This window comes from Styela clava, chromosome 5, assembly GCF_964204865.1.
Source record: "Styela clava chromosome 5, kaStyClav1.hap1.2, whole genome shotgun sequence".
Taxonomy (NCBI): Eukaryota; Metazoa; Chordata; class Ascidiacea; order Stolidobranchia; family Styelidae; genus Styela; species Styela clava.
This window is the reverse complement of record NC_135254.1, coordinates 20,782,588-20,800,740: the sequence shown is the minus strand read 5'-3', so window position 1 is coordinate 20,800,740 and position 18,153 is coordinate 20,782,588. Positions and strand designations below refer to the sequence as shown.

Genomic DNA, 18,153 nt, shown 5'->3' with positions numbered 1-18,153 from the left:
GACCGGCAAGCATACGGTGCGTGAACGAAGCTAGAAGTATCTTACCAGTACCCCCAACTGGCTTATTCATCCACAAATTACGTCACAATCACTTGATACAGTTTGACATATTAGTGTCAGTGACAGCTCCTCGTATTGACAAGATTGTCGCAGTGAGGTAATCTTTAAATAACGGAGTCAGGTGGAGGTCAGGAACGGTTTATGCAAAATTGTTACGCCTTGTCCACTGGAAGTACACTGCGCTACTAGACCACCGTGTTGCATGCTGTACCATAATAATAAAAAATCACGACTTTCTCGAAGCACGAGTTCGTAAAATCAAAACCGATGACAGTCTTGGCGTATGTGGTCGAGCTCGCTAGAATAAAAACGGTGTCCCCTTGAACAAAATGTTGGTTGGAATATCAGATCCTATGGGTTTAAAATGAAATTTAAAAACAAATGAAAGCAATAAACTTCTTGAGACAGCAACATACTTTAACCACTGGGAAGTGGTCGTCTGCCATGTATTTAAATCTTTTTTTTTCTTTCTGTGAAGCTTGAATGAGCAGTTTTCATGACCTCAATATTTGACAGCACTTGGTTGTACGAGCAAGTTTTGTCACGAATGAATCATGTCAAATCCCCAGCGCAATCACTCATTTCTGACAGTCATATGAAAAATTCGCTTCGCTACATCGTCCATCGCACCGAATATTGCCAAACGTGTTGGATAAGAGCAGTGCCAAACTTCACATTGAAATATCTATGTGTGATAGACTTAACTGTATCTTCGTATTTTTATTGTTTTTATAATTTTGGTGTGAAGGTTTTATTTGGTTTTTCATTAACCTGTAGAGGAAGTAGTGAAAACTGTAACATCTACCATGTCAAGTGGCCGCGCAATTATTCGTAAACTACATGTGACCCCTCGGCCATAAGGTTGGACTACCCTGCCTTAAAACTATCCCTCTAACCCCATTTTTAAGAACACTCTGTCCATGGCAACAAGTATACAAATAAGTTTTTCAGGTTCAGGCCACAAAACGCTGAAATACCAAATAGAATATGCAAGACAGCCCAGCCCGCAAGCAGCTGAAAATAACATACATATATGGGATTACTTCAATCAGAATATGCCTTTTACATACATATTATCAATAACAGACTCATCTTCAACCAACTAACTACCTCGCCTGCTAGATGAATTTTGATCTTAAAATACGTCAAACAAGATGATTTGTGAAACAATACATGAACGCCATTCATGGAATACAAGTGTTCTGCGGATCACTGATTGAAAAACACTGGTATATGCTAGTTCACTTATTAATTGTTTTATAATTTGTGAGTGCCGAAAACCGCTGAACCATCAATCTAATGAATTGGGTCAATTCCTACAAAGTGAAGTCAGAGCAAAAAAATGATTACATTACACAATTTATTTTAATCCAATGCAGCATTTAGTGTAATGGTAATTGAAAATCGAAAGGAATGTGTATCTCCAATAACATTGAATTTCAGTCTTAGAAAATAGCAAAAGCTATGCCATTTACAATACATTATGATAACGGAGGTGAAAAATTATTATCACCATAGGACACCAGGAAAATATTTAAGTGTTAAGCAATGACAAACAAAAAATCAAAATCTGTTGAACTAACAACCACCACGAAGACGCAAAACAAGATGGAGAGTAGATTCCTTTTGAATGTTGTAATCGCTAAGTGTACGACCATCTTCGAGCTGTTTTCCAGCGAAGATCAATCTTTGCTGATCTGGAGGAATTCCTTCCTTATCCTGAATCTTCGATTTCACATTCTCAATGGTGTCGGATGATTCCACTTCTAAAGTAATAGTCTTGCCAGTGAGAGTCTTGACAAAGATTTGCATTCCTCCTCTCAATCTGAGCACAAGATGAAGTGTGGATTCCTTCTGGATGTTGTAATCGCTCAATGTACGACCATCTTCAAGCTGTTTACCAGCAAAGATCAATCTTTGCTGATCTGGAGGAATTCCTTCTTTATCTTGAATCTTTGACTTGACATTGTCAATGGTGTCTGATGCTTCCACTTCCAAGGTGATGGTCTTGCCAGTGAGAGTCTTGACAAAAATTTGCATTCCTCCTCTCAATCTGAGCACAAGATGAAGTGTAGATTCTTTCTGGATGTTGTAGTCACTCAACGTGCGGCCATCTTCCAGCTGTTTTCCAGCAAAGATCAATCTCTGTTGATCTGGAGGAATTCCTTCTTTGTCTTGTATTTTGGATTTTACATTCTCGATGGTGTCTGATGCTTCTACTTCCAAGGTGATAGTTTTGCCAGTGAGAGTCTTGACAAAAATTTGCATCCCCCCTCTCAATCTTAGCACAAGATGAAGTGTAGATTCTTTCTGAATGTTGTAGTCACTCAATGTGCGGCCATCTTCCAGCTGTTTACCAGCGAAGATCAATCTTTGCTGATCTGGAGGTATTCCTTCTTTATCTTGAATCTTTGACTTGACATTTTCAATGGTGTCAGATGCTTCCACTTCCAAGGTGATGGTCTTGCCAGTGAGAGTCTTGACAAAGATCTGCATTCCTCCTCTCAATCTGAGCACAAGATGAAGTGTGGATTCCTTCTGGATGTTGTAATCGCTCAATGTGCGACCATCTTCAAGTTGTTTTCCAGCAAAGATCAATCTCTGTTGATCTGGAGGAATTCCTTCTTTGTCTTGAATTTTGGATTTTACATTCTCGATGGTGTCCGATGCTTCTACTTCCAGGGTGATAGTTTTGCCAGTGAGAGTCTTGACAAAAATTTGCATTCCTCCTCTCAATCTGAGCACAAGATGAAGTGTAGATTCTTTCTGGATGTTGTAGTCACTCAATGTGCGGCCATCTTCCAGCTGTTTACCAGCGAAGATCAATCTTTGCTGATCTGGAGGTATTCCTTCTTTATCTTGAATCTTTGACTTGACATTTTCAATGGTGTCAGATGCTTCCACTTCCAAGGTGATGGTCTTGCCAGTGAGAGTCTTGACAAAGATCTGCATTCCTCCTCTCAATCTGAGCACAAGATGAAGGGTAGATTCCTTCTGGATGTTGTAATCGCTCAATGTGCGACCATCTTCAAGCTGTTTTCCAGCAAAGATCAATCTCTGTTGATCCGGAGGAATTCCTTCTTTGTCTTGAATTTTGGATTTTACATTCTCGATGGTGTCTGACGATTCTACTTCCAGGGTAATAGTTTTGCCAGTGAGAGTCTTCACAAAAATTTGCATTCCTCCTCTCAATCTGAGCACAAGATGAAGTGTAGATTCTTTCTGGATGTTGTAGTCACTCAATGTGCGGCCATCTTCAAGCTGTTTACCAGCGAAGATCAATCTTTGCTGATCTGGAGGAATTCCCTCTTTATCTTGAATCTTTGACTTGACATTTTCGATGGTGTCTGAAGCTTCCACTTCTAAGGTGATAGTTTTGCCAGTGAGAGTCTTCACAAAAATTTGCATCTGTTGTAATGAAAATTATCAATAAACACAAAAATTCATGACTGTACAAAGCCAGATTTCAAAGTTTATGACCGTATAAGGAAAAATCATTTATAGCCTGACTGCTACAGTACAGTAAGATACTTTATACAGAGTTCTAAATTTTACTAAAATTCCGAGGTCCTAAACCGCAAACTGGAACCTATTACACTATACAGCTAACTATAATATATGCTGTCACAAAGTTTCCGTACTTGACAGTCTCCACTATTGGAATTTGGCTACATGATTAGTTCAGAAAAATTTCATGCTACGGTGCTTGGTTACTTGAGACACACAACTACAAAAAAATGTTAATATCCAGAAAGCTCTAAATTTAAAAATTGGATCACTTTGTGAAACGATAGTACAGTAGTAAATTCTGACATTATAGCCCTGAGGATATCGGTGTAGGATATTCCTTACAGTTGTGCAGACTACAGACTTATTTCAGTATTTAATTTTCATGAAACTGACGCAGACAGTCAATGTCATTCGTAAGCCTTTTGCCTTTAGCGCTGTACATTAGCATAAAGACATAGCCTAGCTGAAAGCGTTTCAATAAAATTAATAACTTACCGTGGCAGATGTACTTTTCAACGGCTAGAAAACTTTGATAATCTTCGTAAAAAGCGACGCAAGCTAACGCTGTAATCAACAAACGGGTAATGACGAAAATGCGAACAAAGAAGCTTTATACATCTCCTGTTACGTCACTATCACATGACTACTTCCTTGTTTGTTCGTTCATTTGCCTTCTTCTCTTTTTGGAAGGTTCTAGACTTACACGTATTCATCCGCGCGTCATGTGATTTGCGCAATAAAATAAATATCGAGCGAAATTTCGCAGAACAGCTGGCAATTTCGTAATGATTCCTTTGATGTCCCTAGGTGATTCAGCGATATAGTCATTTTTTCCTCACCTTATGTTTATACTATCTAACAACTGCCATTTAGTAAACTATATACTCGCGGCGCAGTAAAAATCAAGTTTGGTTAAGTAACTCCGTGTCAGCTGACGCGTGGAAGCCGCGGTCGATCTGTGTGTGCGCCCGCCGTATGTATACGATGACTTTCTCTTTGTGTGATTTACGCACTTAAGTCGAAATTGCTCCAAGTCACACAAAGCCATCAAAACATGTTGTGTTACACTGTAAATATATGAATATACAACTTTAGACGTCAGCGGGAGCAGTGGACAAAAATATAATTTTAACTGATATCCATTCAGTCTACAAAGCGTGAACGTCTGAGGCCCCATTTTAACAAAATTAGAAAACATGACCAACGTTGAGAACTTTAGACTAACAGCCCTTGAAGCGCAGACAATTATACTCCATTGTCAATTCGACAAAACGAATCGCCATGACAGTCAATAATAAGCACCGTATGGAGGCTATTTTTATGCTCAAAGATGTGTTATTGAATGTTAAACTACTTTTCTCACTTTGTTTTCTGATTCATATTCTATCTCACAAGTTGAGATTGCGCATGTAATACATTCATTTCTCGTGAATTTAACCTCGTGTAAAGTTCTGGCAAGTTCCCTAAAAATCCGTCCTGTACATTTGTGTTGTGTATTTTTTACACTACGCTAGAGGTATAGTAAATTAAGTTGTTACTTATCGATCTTAAGATCGGTAAGTATATTGATAGGTATTTGTCTGTATGTATGTATGTCTGTCTGTGTGTCTGTTAGATGAACGCGATATCTCACGAACGCGTGGTTGAATCTGCTCCAAATTTTGCATGTGAATGCATCTTACCTCGGACCAGAAGCCTATTGATTTTGGGTTAATTATGCGTATAATTAGCGAGTTATTGACTAATTACCGATCTAAGATCGATAAGTCTTCGGTCTCCGACCGATATTCTCGTTTTTCTTTTTGATTATGTTATATATAAATAAAAATTTTGGCAGTAATTTCATTAAATGTTTCCGACATCGGAATTGTTTGTAGTACGAAGTGAAAAGGTTAAGCAGTAATTCTGATAAACATTGAACTAAGGGAACATATAAAGATGTTGCTCAGTATCTCAGCTGACGAATGAGTCAAACCAAGCGAGTAGTTATAAATTATTTCTCAAATTGTTACGTGCGCATTCACAGGGACAAAGAGACTTTTTTCACGAAAAAGCGGTTCAAAATTAATTTTAAGCAACACCTAAAATTTCAGCAGGCTGCTACCAAGTTATCTATATATATTGATACTAAGAAAATGCAGCATAGCGAAAAAGAGATATTTGTACAATGTTTAGGCTATAATGGGATTTTGTAACTCCGATAATTCAACACTAATATGTTACAGGCAATCTGTTGTACACTTGCTGTCCGGCCCAATTAGAAGTATTTACTGATAGAAAGGTTTTTAATATACACAAAGGGATAAAACCAGTGGTGGGATTCAATTTTTTTTAAATCCGGCCCGTTGGATAATTCAATCTGGCCCGCCTGATGCTGCCACAAACAAACAAAAACCAGATTTTTAGGTTTAAGCTGAAATAGCTCTCAATGAATTTGTTGAGATTTCGAATAAGTTTGATTTTGGCACGAGGCTCATTGTTTTCCACTTTCGCTTTTGTAACACTGTAAATATTGTTCATAAAATGTAACTTTATACGTCAGACTTACATGGCCCGCCAGTCTAGATGAGCCAAATTCGGCCCCTGGTCCAAAAACCTTGCCCACCTTTGGACTCTAGAATCTGGTTCTAGATTGAACATTCAGAACAAATATGGGTTGTTTATTACGATGGAATGTTAATATTTAACTAGTCCATCATGTTGTCGGTATGTCGTCAATTGCACGAGAAACGAGTTTCACACAGGCATGTGATCATCCAAAATGTATAGTGACGTTGCGATTTTAGAATATATACTGTATATTCATCCTGTTAGTAACGCCAGCTATTATGGCGAAATTAGGCTAAGCCCAGATGATCCCTCGCACATAATTAGTGATAAATATATTCTGCCTCGGCATTAAAATAATGAATCAAGCAGACATAAATTTAGAGTGATTGTTCCTATTGCTCATACCAGGCTGACTTGCTTGACGTTAATAGCAGTAATATTATATTGTAAACAGTCAGCAGTGTGTTATAGCCTATATATTGTATATACTTAATCCCCTCAGATGATCAGCAATTGTAGTATGCATAACGAATCTGGTATACCACTATCACAACATTTCTTATGAAGTTTTTAACAACGTTGCCTTTCAATAATTTCCATACAGTGATCCATGACATTAATTACAAAATTAACAACAATCATTGATATCCAGGTTTATTCAAGAAAAGGGACAAGAATATATTCACTTGTTACGAATCAGGTAACTCTTAGTCAATATTTTTGAAAGGTGTGTGTGTGTAAACACAGCAAATGTATGACACAGCAAATGTTTGGGTGATCATCGCCAAACATCGTTTTTTGTATAGTTTCTTAGACAAAGCTTAGTTCAAAACAAATACTGAATAGGTTATATGGATCTTCATACTTTTAAGTGTAAGTAGTTGCTTATACAAAACTAGTTCTCATAGAGCGTTATGAACACCAACATGCTTGCCAAAAGTGTCTTATACACTACAGAGCCTATACATCAGAAGTGGGCAACCCCTCGCACAACTACCCGACACGCGAGTCTCGGAAACCAAATCTTTCCTATTCAGTTAAATAAAAGCTCCAAGGGTCGGCATCATCTGTAAGAACTAAGTGTTTGTTTCCTCGTTTTCGTTTGTTAACGATTCTTTGTTTACTCTTTTGTCTTTTTATTACATATGGCCACAAAGAAATATGTTATTGTGTATCAACTAGCTGAGCTCACAGCCTTCAACAAATTTTCTGTTTTTAATTAAGGTTACTAAATTCAATTTTGATTTATTGTGATATCACTGTTTGGAGGAAGTTTTTAACAATTCTTCAAGATTTATTGCATATATTTCCAAAAATGTCAGTAGTATCTTCTCACAAATTTCGGTGGCAGGTAGGAAAATTTTGTCATTGAATTTAATCGATTCTGGCACGCATACCGAAAAAGGTTGGTACTTTTTTTTGTATGGTTGCGTTTCATGGGTATACTCTATACCTCTACAACCTCTACTTTTTTGCCACGCCACGATTTCAAAAAATCGCTGATGGAAAACAAATAACAATACCTGAAAATACATGTGATGGAAAAATGATTTGCGCGTATCCTTGAATAGCCAGATTTTTTATGAATTTGTGTCACTTGAAAAAGGGCTGAGAAACATTATTCCACAACATCTGTATATTAGACGATGACTTCTTTCTTCAGTTGTGGGATTCGAAATTTTATGAACGGGTTCTCTTTTGTATCGAAGTCATCAACAACAGGTTCTCTCATTCTAGAAAATGAATGTATATCACGGGTCGAGAACGGGTTCGTTGACTATCACGACATTGCGAGAACAGATTCGTGCGAGTCCCACCACTGACTTTCTTGCTTATGAATACTCCCTGTCGGCAATAGTGAAATTGCCTAGGACTTTCACGATTTTGTCACATATCGAAATATATCGGGAATTCTGGGTCAAAGTATCAAACCAAATATAGCTAATCTAGCTCAGGGCTTGTTCATGATCTTCAGTTCCCAACAATCAAGCCCTGTTCAGTAATATTCTTTAGTATTATGACCAGTGGTGGGATTCCTTTTTTTTGTTTTGTTAGGCGGTTCCTTCAAAAAAGTCATATCTTTCAGCCGGTTCTGTTACAAACAGAACATTGACAGTAACCAGTAATGCTAACCGGTTCGCTGATCTCATAAAATTCTGTGTGACGGTTCTATAGAACCGGCTGAATCCCACCACTGATTATGACGTATAGCAAAATGCGAAATAATTCAAATGATAATTATTACTTCCTTGTAACATGTCATTGATTTGTCAGTCTCATTATCTCGTATATATGTTGGCGTTGTATTCTGATTCAATAGGATTGACGTGGTAGATGTCATATCGAGGCATAAATATAGATTTGTGTAATCATTGCATATGACCAAATTGCTCACAAAATTCATTACGTAAGTTTGAGATTGACAACCAAAATGAACGACACTGATTTTGCGAATAATCAGAAAAGATTTTATGATGACAAAAACTTTCATCAGATGATTCACATAAATGAATTTTGTGCTGAAATCCCCAACTGCAAACTCTCTGATTAAAATATTCAAACCAACTGACTTGACTTTGTAATGGCAATAACTACTATAAGAGTACTACTACTGAAAGTTAGATACAATTTTTTGAAAAATGGAAGATTAATGTGTTATAGCTCTTTCAAAATTTCCTTAGTTTTGCTGCAATTCCCAATATACTGAAATGGCGTATCATATTAACGACTGTCAACACTAGCTAATTAGTTCACAGATCACAACAAGCTAGATGTATTATCGATTGATCGTTTAGAAACGTGTGAAGTGTATCAAAATGCAGAATATCCAACGTTCAAGGTAATACTTCCTTGTACCATGACACCAATTTGTCAGACTCGTGTTCTCTTGCAGTGACGTCACATTCCGAGCCAATAGATTGACGTACATAAAGCATATGCCTCTTCATTAGTTCATTGTAGTTCGTTTAGTTTGTACACATATATAAATGATCAATGATTCATTTTGATTGTCAATTTTTACTAATCCTTTACTATTAAACCATGGCAATGAAGACTGTTTTAGGACGCTTCTTCATTATCTTGTTAAATATTTACACCAGAGCTCACTTTTTAGAAATACAATATAAAGTTTTATTTTTTACATTTAGCATCATATTTTCCAGAAAATAAATTTCACAGAAGTATGTTCTAAAAGGACAGACACAAAGTAAACACAATATTAATAATTACAGGTCGTTTCATTTTGATTAAATATTCGTGAAAATTTCGAGATAAACCAATCGTTAATTAAGCAAGTATTGCTTAGGCCGCGGATGATCTTATTTTTGAAATTTCGTTTTGTACTTTGTGAGTCGGGATTTTCATTGATATCTTTTTTCAATTCAACTTTCTGCATACCTTATCATTTATCGAGCCGAGTATAGTAATTTGTTTTACATGGGAATTGGGAAGGCCCGTAGCTTTCGCCAGACATTTAAAGGTCTTCGCAAATAACATATTGTTAACAATCACTGTGTTAGATTGACATATTTTATGTCAGGACTCCACCAAGAGTACGTTTATGTGGATATAAAAGACGATTAACAAGAACTTGCTAGAACCAAGAAATATTCGGTCATTACGGCCCTGGTCTAGTGGACATAAATAAAAATAAATACAATAAAAATATATGCAATCATATTCTGGCTTATAGAGCATTGAGTCGTAATACTGAGTGAGTAACAAGTTAACACTTACAAAGAATCTAAGTTTCTATTACAGTTCACTATTGGGTAGTCATGTCAGTCCATCCATCCACCTCGTAGACGACCAAACAAGTGTACAACTGAATTTTCATGGATGCCGTATTCTCGGAGAAGGCGTTGGTTTTGCAGGATGCGACCTTCGTGTGTCAACCTTTGCTGGTTTGGAATGACACATGTCCTTTGTTCCATCTTGCTTTTGAGATCATCAACAGATTCACTTAAGCGCACTTGTAGAGCGTGACTTTGTCCGTTAAAATCTTTAACTGTGATGTTGAACGTTTTGAAAAACAGTTCGACTGTTGAGCCGTCACAGACACGAAAATGGTTTAGTCTGCCGTTTCCGATTTCTATGCCGTTGAACATCAAAACTTGCTCTTGTACGGAAAATCCTTTTTTGTCGCGAATCATATTCTTTACTTTTTCTACTGATTCGCTTTCTTCAACATGTAGCTCAATTCTTTCGCCGTTCACCTCGACTACAATTTGAATGAAACTCCTTTCTTTGACGACAACCATTACCGTGTCCCCATGTTTGATTCCACAATCTCGAACATATTCTTGGACTATTTTATCCCCTTTAAAAATCAGCTGAATTTGATCAACTGTAAATTGAGTGTTTCCCAATGCGTTGATAACCGTTTTTTTAAGTTGCACGACTGTTTCGGTATGTTCATTAACGTTAACCTCATTACTCCAGCCATCTAATTTCTTCAAAAGTATTTTCATGGTGAATTTTTTAAAGTTCTTTTTTCAATCAAAAACTGATCGGATAATCGAACTATCAAGCATAAGTACAACAACACGATAGGCATGATTGTTATCCTCCTCTATTTATATACTTTCTATAAGTCTCTGCCACGGTGGATCACCACATAAACGTCACGATGGCGTTACCAAAGTCGACTCGTGTGAAGATTCAAACACGTCAATACCAAGCCAAGAGTCATATCAAAACGTATCTAGGTTATAAGTGACAAATACAATTATACAAATTCAAAATATTATTCGTATACAATGCAGTACTAAGTTTCAGTACCAATCACTACGAGGTCACGAAGATATTTGAAACCGCAACATGTCCTTTTAGTTATACCTATAGTTATAATTGTACACATATAGTAAACACAATTTTTTTTTGTAAGAATGTAATGTGTGCTTAAGATTCCCTGTAGACATTATTAAAGGGTATATTACCATCTATAAATCCCGAAATTGGAATTTTCTATATTGAGCCCCACCTATTATTTAGTAAATTTGTGAATATTTTACTCGAACCCGATGCGAGATTGAATTCGCAGAAATATTTCAATAGTCAAAACTCCAATTCAAAAAGACGTGTCGTGATGTTTTATAAAGGCAGCATGGCAAACAAACTCGTCACACACATGTACCAAAGGATAGTTGATGAACACTTTTTTATTAAATATTTCAACATTTGTTATTGCTTCAGTATTAGTGTCTTGGTATCCAGTCTGCATGTTCTCCTCTGACTTGAGGAAGACCAAACTTATTAGTTGTGGACTTGCTGCTTTGAAATTATCTGTATTATAAATATCACCAAAACAATTGCTATGAGACAATAGGGTTTAAATATCAATTCTGAAAAATGATATGTTGGCGACTTTGGCTGTTTGCTGTAATAAGGGAGGCACCGTATTAGGTCAGACGCACCTGAAAAGGGGAAGCACCGACATCGAAAAAGAATTCCCGTGATGCAATATCTGGTGTTGATTGTAGTCCGTGTTTATTATTATTGAATTAGGTGAGGCTATTTGATTCTATTTAACACTGTAGGTTATATATATACACATGTGTACACATTCTTTGTGTCACGCAAGAAATTCTTTATCCTTTCACTTGTTCGAAGGGTAATTTCGAAACGCTGCCTACACAAGTACATAGCATACTGTTATTGCAGAAGCTAGTTTATCAATGCATTAAGATTTATACTGGACAATAACAGCAGAGCAAATTAAGTTTTGACTCGAACAAAAACGACCAAATTTATGAAATTTCAAAAATTACCACCAAGTTGTAGAGAAGGATTCCGCTGTGAACTCTCATAAGTCATAACTAGTTTCAAACTATACTTCAAATTCGATTTAATTGCAACGATTTGATAAACATGACTGTCATTGATGTTTTAAGAACACTTCAAAATAACTTCGTAATAACAAAAAGATTGTGTTTGGAAATCAATTTTCAAATCATGAATTACGGTACATCGAATACGCCAAAATCTGTTTTTGACTACTCCTGAATATGAGGTGGCAATTATGAGTTATAGGTTATATTCGACTCATAACTGGATGTATTTTAGTTTATAAATCTCGGTACAATTATGACCATGTCATTCAGGGTGGAGACATTTGAACACATTTAAGAACAAGTCTTCACATAAGCATAGCATTGATTACCAGAATAAATGTTGCGCGTATCTGCCCTAAAAGTCTTACCTGCTCACCATATGGCAGCCCAATACAAGAGAGGACATTCATATATGGCTACTAACTATTGTACAATATCTAAATACACGAAGAATCACATGCGGCTCAAATGAACTTTTGAACGCAGCAGCTTTCATATAAAATAAAATATTCCACCAGGCAATCTATAACTTCAGCAACAAAAATAACATTATTTTTTTTCACCGAATTTTACTGATAATAAAATAATTATTTATATCAAAATAAAATCAATCACAGATATATATATTGGAACCGAAAACTGAAGAAATTTTATGGTGAGGCCACCGGCACTTTATAATGGTACACTTCTTGGGGCATTTTAATGTACCAGCAGAAACAAAAAGACAAAAAAGGGAAATGTATGAACACAATATCATATCCTCTTCTCATGTAACTGTATCAGAACTTTAAGCATCGAAAGAGAGTCACACTTGAACGATCTTTGATATTATTTTGCAGTACAGTGTTTTATTAGGAAACACAATAATGGAAATCTAAGTTAGCTGTAGCAACAAAGTGAAATTCCTTAGACATAGTGAACATTATATCACCAAGGCTAATATCTTAAATTATTTGAAATCTCTCAAAGTGGAAAAAATAATATTAAAACACCACAATCAATGCGTTTCCATTAAAATTGCTAAAATTGTTCATTTAAAAAAAAATAATGGATTTAAGCGCGTATAAGATAATTAATTAGGCAAGAGCAAATATACAGGAAAAAAAAAGAACTTGATAAATTATCCGACCTTTCAGCTCCAATGTTTTTTTTTATTTTATTTATTTATTTTTTTTTTTTTTTATAAAAAGCACTTCGCAAAATAGCATTTCGTGCTGAACAATGGAAAATCTGTCACTAAAATGTTGTGAAAAAAAAAACACTTCACTCTATTCAATGAATATATATATATGCTCTTGTGTTAAAATATATTTTGGTATATAACAAATTCAGCCTAATTGGCCATCACAACAAGTCTTCACAGTTTCAAATGTACTATTCAATCAACTATCATTGATTTTTTGGAATTTTTTCTAGAATCTTACAAGTAACTTTAAGTCTATTCACTCCACGTTTTCAATCTCGCATGTATTTCGGACTCTATCACTTTTATTTCGAATATTTATATATGAATATTTAGAAGGAATCAATTGTAAAACAAGGCATTTGATGATCTTATATATTTAAAATCTGGTTATTACTTGTTAGTCCAGAACCGAAAAAACTAATAGAGGGCTGTGACGTAATTTGAGTTTGCATTACAGTTTTGCCATCGGTCGATAGTCATGTTAGTCTTTCATCTACCCACCTCGCAGACGACCAACCAAGTGTACAACTGAATTTTCATGGATGCCGTATTCTCGAAGAAATCGTTGGTTTTGCAGGGTGCGGCCTTCATGCGTCAACGTTTGTTGGTTTGGCATGACACCTGTCTTTTGTTTCACCTTGCTTTTGAGATCGTCGACAGATTCACTTAAGCGCACTTGTAGAGCGTGACTTTTCCCGTCAAAATTTTTAACTGTGATGTTGAACGCTTTGAAAAACTGTTGAGCCATCGCAGACACGAAAATGGCTTAGTCTGCCGTTTCCGATTTCCATGCCGTTGAACATCAAAACTTGCTCATGTATCAAAAAGCCTTTCTTGTCGTGAATCATACTCTTCAAGTTTCCCACTAATTCGCTTTCTTCAACATGTAGCTGGATTCTTTCACCGTCCATGTCGACTACAATTCGAATGTAACTTCTTACTTTGACGACAACCATTACGGTGTCCCCATTTTCGATCCCACAATCTCGAACATACTCTTGGACTATTTGATCCCCTTTGAAAATCAGCTGAATTTGATCATCTGTAAGTTGAGTGTTCCCCAATGCTCTGATAGCTGTCTTTTTAAGTTGCACGACTGTCTCGGTATGCTCATTAACAATAACCTCACTACTCCAGCCATCTAATTTCTTCAAAAATATTTTCATGCTGGATTTTTTGAACTTCTTTTTCAAATAAAGACTGGTCAGATAATCGAACTATCAAACATTAAATACAACCAGACAATAATCAGCGACGTTATCTGCCTCCATTTATATACTTGCTAAAAGTCTCTCCTACGGTGGATCACCACATAAACGTCAAGGGGAAACTACCAATATTGAAATATGGAAAGGTGTAAACACGTCAATTCTATAACAAAAGTCACATTAAAAATGTAACCATTTTATGAGTGACTCGTTAAATCTAACATATTATCCGTATATTAAGTTTTAGTATCCAAATCTCCCAATCACAAAAGGCCACGACGATATTTGAAACAGTATCATGTCTTGTTTTTTAGTGACGAGCTAAACGTTGTACTCAATTCGTAACATTGCAATGTGTGAAGACTTGAATAATAATTGTATACATACGTTATATTTATTTGCAGTGGTGTGTGTGTGCCCAAAATTCATTGAAAACATTATTAAATGATATATACCCCAATTTTGCCATATTAAACCCGATCTATTAATTAGTAAATTTGCGAATTTTTTGTCGCACCTGATGCGAGAGTAAATACGCAGAAATATTTCTATATAGTCAAACACACATACGCAAAAAGACGTGTCATGATGTATTATAAGGGCAGCAGAGTTTCAAGCAAACAAACTCGTCACACACATAAACCGAAATATATTCAATTCAAAGCTTGTATTGAATATTCCAACATTTGTGATTGTTTCAATATTGGTGACTTGGTATTCGGTTTACATTTTCTCCTCTGGCCTGAAGAAGACCAAATTATTATATCGCGGACTTGTTGTTTTGGAATGCTCTGTATAAAAAATACCATTTAAAACAATGTCAATGAGGTTTAAATATATTTTCTAAGGACTGATATGCTGTGGAGCTCGGGTGTACTGACGAAGCACCGTAATAGATCAGACGCACCTGTAGGGGAAGCACCGACATCGAATATAAATTCCCGGTGATGTAATAATATCTTGTGTAGATTGTAGTCTGTGTCAATTATTATTGAATTAGGTGAGGCTTATTTGAACAGTTGTAGGTTACATATATATACATGTGCACACATGCTTTGTGTCACGCGAAAAAATACTTATTCTTTTTATTTGTTCGAAGGGTAATTTCAGAACTCCGCCTACACAAGTGCGTAGCATACAAACATTTAATTTGAAGTGACTCTATATCGCGTAAGCGCTGGTTATTACTGTATGGGTTTTGGAACGTGAACCACACTACTATAACTATTGTACAATACCTAAATTCACGGTAAATCATATGCGGCACAAATGACTTTTAAGCGAAACAGCTTTTATATAAAATAAAATATTCTGCCCTATTGAGGATTTTGTGCAAACTACAACTTTAACAGCAATAATAACAATATTTTTCTGTACAGAATTTTATTTACATCAAAATGAAATTTAGCACAAAAATGTTGGTATTGATAACTGAAGAAATTTCATGACGAATTCACCGGTACATTATTATGTCTTGAAGTATTTGGAATGCACTAGCAGTAACGAAAAGATAAAAAAGGAAATGTATGAACACATTGTCACCTCGCCTTCTCATGCAACTGCATCAATTACTTGAGTATCGAAAACACGTCACAAATGAATGCTACTTTGATAATATTTTCCAGTAAAGTGTTATACTAATACATAATAGGAAATAAAATAATGAAAATTTAAGTTAACTAAAGCAAGAAATTGAAATTTTATAGAATAGACATTCTGGACGTTTTATCGCCAAGGCTGATATCTTAAATTATATTTCAAAAAAAGGATCTTAAATTAGAAAAAATAACACCACTACAATCATTGCATTATGAAATTGCTCATTTAAAAAATATTGATATAAGAGCGTATAAGATAATTAATTAGACTCCGCTTAAGAGCAAATAGGGAGTAGAATAACAGAACTTGATAATTTATCCGCCACGAAGTCGACCTTTCAGCTCCAATGTTGAATTTTGTTGAATGCCATAATCTATGAGTCTTTGGCCATCCATTAGCTGTCGTCCAGCGTATTCTAAACGCTGTTGGCTTGCTGTGACACCAATTTTTCTTTCGACTTGCTTTTTGAAATCTTGAACTTTGTCGGTCAGATGTACTTCGAACGTATGTGATCTGCCTTCAAAATCTCTGACAAATATTTGAACTTTTTTGAAATACAATTGTAGAGTTGATCCGTCTTCAACTCCACTATGATTCAATCTCCCGTTGATTTCTCTGCCTTGCAACATAAGAACTTGCTGATCAACGGAAAATCCTTCCCGTTCTTGAATTTTTTTCTTCAGGTTTTGAACAAGTTCGCTATGTTCAACATCAAGTGGAATTTGTCGACGTTCGTGCATCACAGTGATTCGAATGAAGTTTCGTTGTCTGACAACAACATTGACTGTGTCGCCTGGCCTGATGCCACAATCTCTGATCCATAAACGATCACTGGTTATTTCACTTTCTTTAAAAAATAGGTGAATTTGATCAACTGTAAGCTGTTCGTTTCTTAACTCATTCACAACAGTTTGTTTGAGATGGGCAACTGTCTCTGTATTCTCGTTAACAGATATTTCTCTTCTCCAACCGTCCAACATTACAACAAAAATTTTCATATTGAGCGTATCAGATAACTCAACCAATTCTTCTTAGTTATGAACACCGTGAGGAGCAAGTGAACAAATAATACAACACCAACAATGCGAGTAAATATATCGTACCTCTCTCGTGAAATGTGGAAATATTCTTGAAAATGAGCCAGGTATTTATTCTGGTGAATCCCCATTGTTGATTTGAACATGATCTACTCGGCGGTTTTGGGAGGTAGATTTGATAGATACTGCCATGTATGATCCTATACCATTTGTTTAAGGCAAGTGATGCGTGAGGCAAAAGTATTTTGCGGTGTAAAGGGACTGAAATTTTAGCATGCTCGAAATCAAAATACGATATCAATAATTTTCCTTCATTCACGAGATAGTTTAGGTATGCAGAATACTAGTGTAGATAAACGAGCAATATTTTTGACGAATGCCTTTCGAGAGAATGATACACCTATTTATTTGATCCCTCGCTAATCGAACATGGTAGTTTCCGTCCCATTGTTACAAAACGACTGGGAAAAGTCGATATATATTCATAGTCCAATTTTTACTTCCATTTCAATCATGAAATAAATGAACAATGGAGTATTTTAATTTTTAATAGGCTCAAGATGACTGCGCGCATAGCCAGAATTCACAAACAGATTTCCTGATACCCTGGTATCGAATGCGGGTGACGCGTAGCGTAGGCGTATGTCTGTTAGCTTTATCTTAAAATAACTAAGAATAATAACATACCCCATAAAAGCTACACTTGCTGAAGTCATACCTGAATAATATACTTTTCACTCTTTTGTTATAACAAAGATCTTGGGCACATGATATGGCGTTAGATTAAAAAGCGGAACCCAACCAACATGATGATTGCACCACTTCAATGAAAGCGTCACCCCGTCATATCGATCTAATGATTCTTAAACTTGGTACTCGTTGAAAGATCCATGTTTTGTACATATAATGCGTTTTTACTTCAGAACAATGGCGCCCACCTAAAATATATGTATGTATAAACTTATTTTTAAAAATTACGCATATTAACTTGTCAAATTAAGTGTGGATGTACGTGGACCGGACAACATCGGCTATGCTTCGTAGGCGAACTCCCTTTTACTTATCAAGCTTCAATCTTCCTTAGTTATAAATCGTTAGTCTTTCGCTTCTGTCGAATATATAATGATATTATAGGATATATATTAAAATTAGTACTTTCATCTTTCGTT

General features: G+C 35.8%; 1 protein-coding gene across 1 annotated transcript; it reads right to left on the bottom strand.

Moving 5' to 3' along the window:
• Positions 1 to 1,406: 1,406 nt before the first annotated feature.
• On the bottom strand, positions 1,407 to 16,987 carry LOC120344755 (polyubiquitin-C-like). The gene is given in 5 exon segments (XM_078112541.1): positions 1,407 to 3,468; positions 9,888 to 10,593; positions 13,638 to 13,871; positions 13,873 to 14,307; positions 16,254 to 16,987. Coding segments are annotated over 5 exon segments (3,897 nt in total). The 5' UTR covers positions 16,946 to 16,987; the 3' UTR covers positions 1,407 to 1,638.
• Positions 16,988 to 18,153: the final 1,166 nt, after the last annotated feature.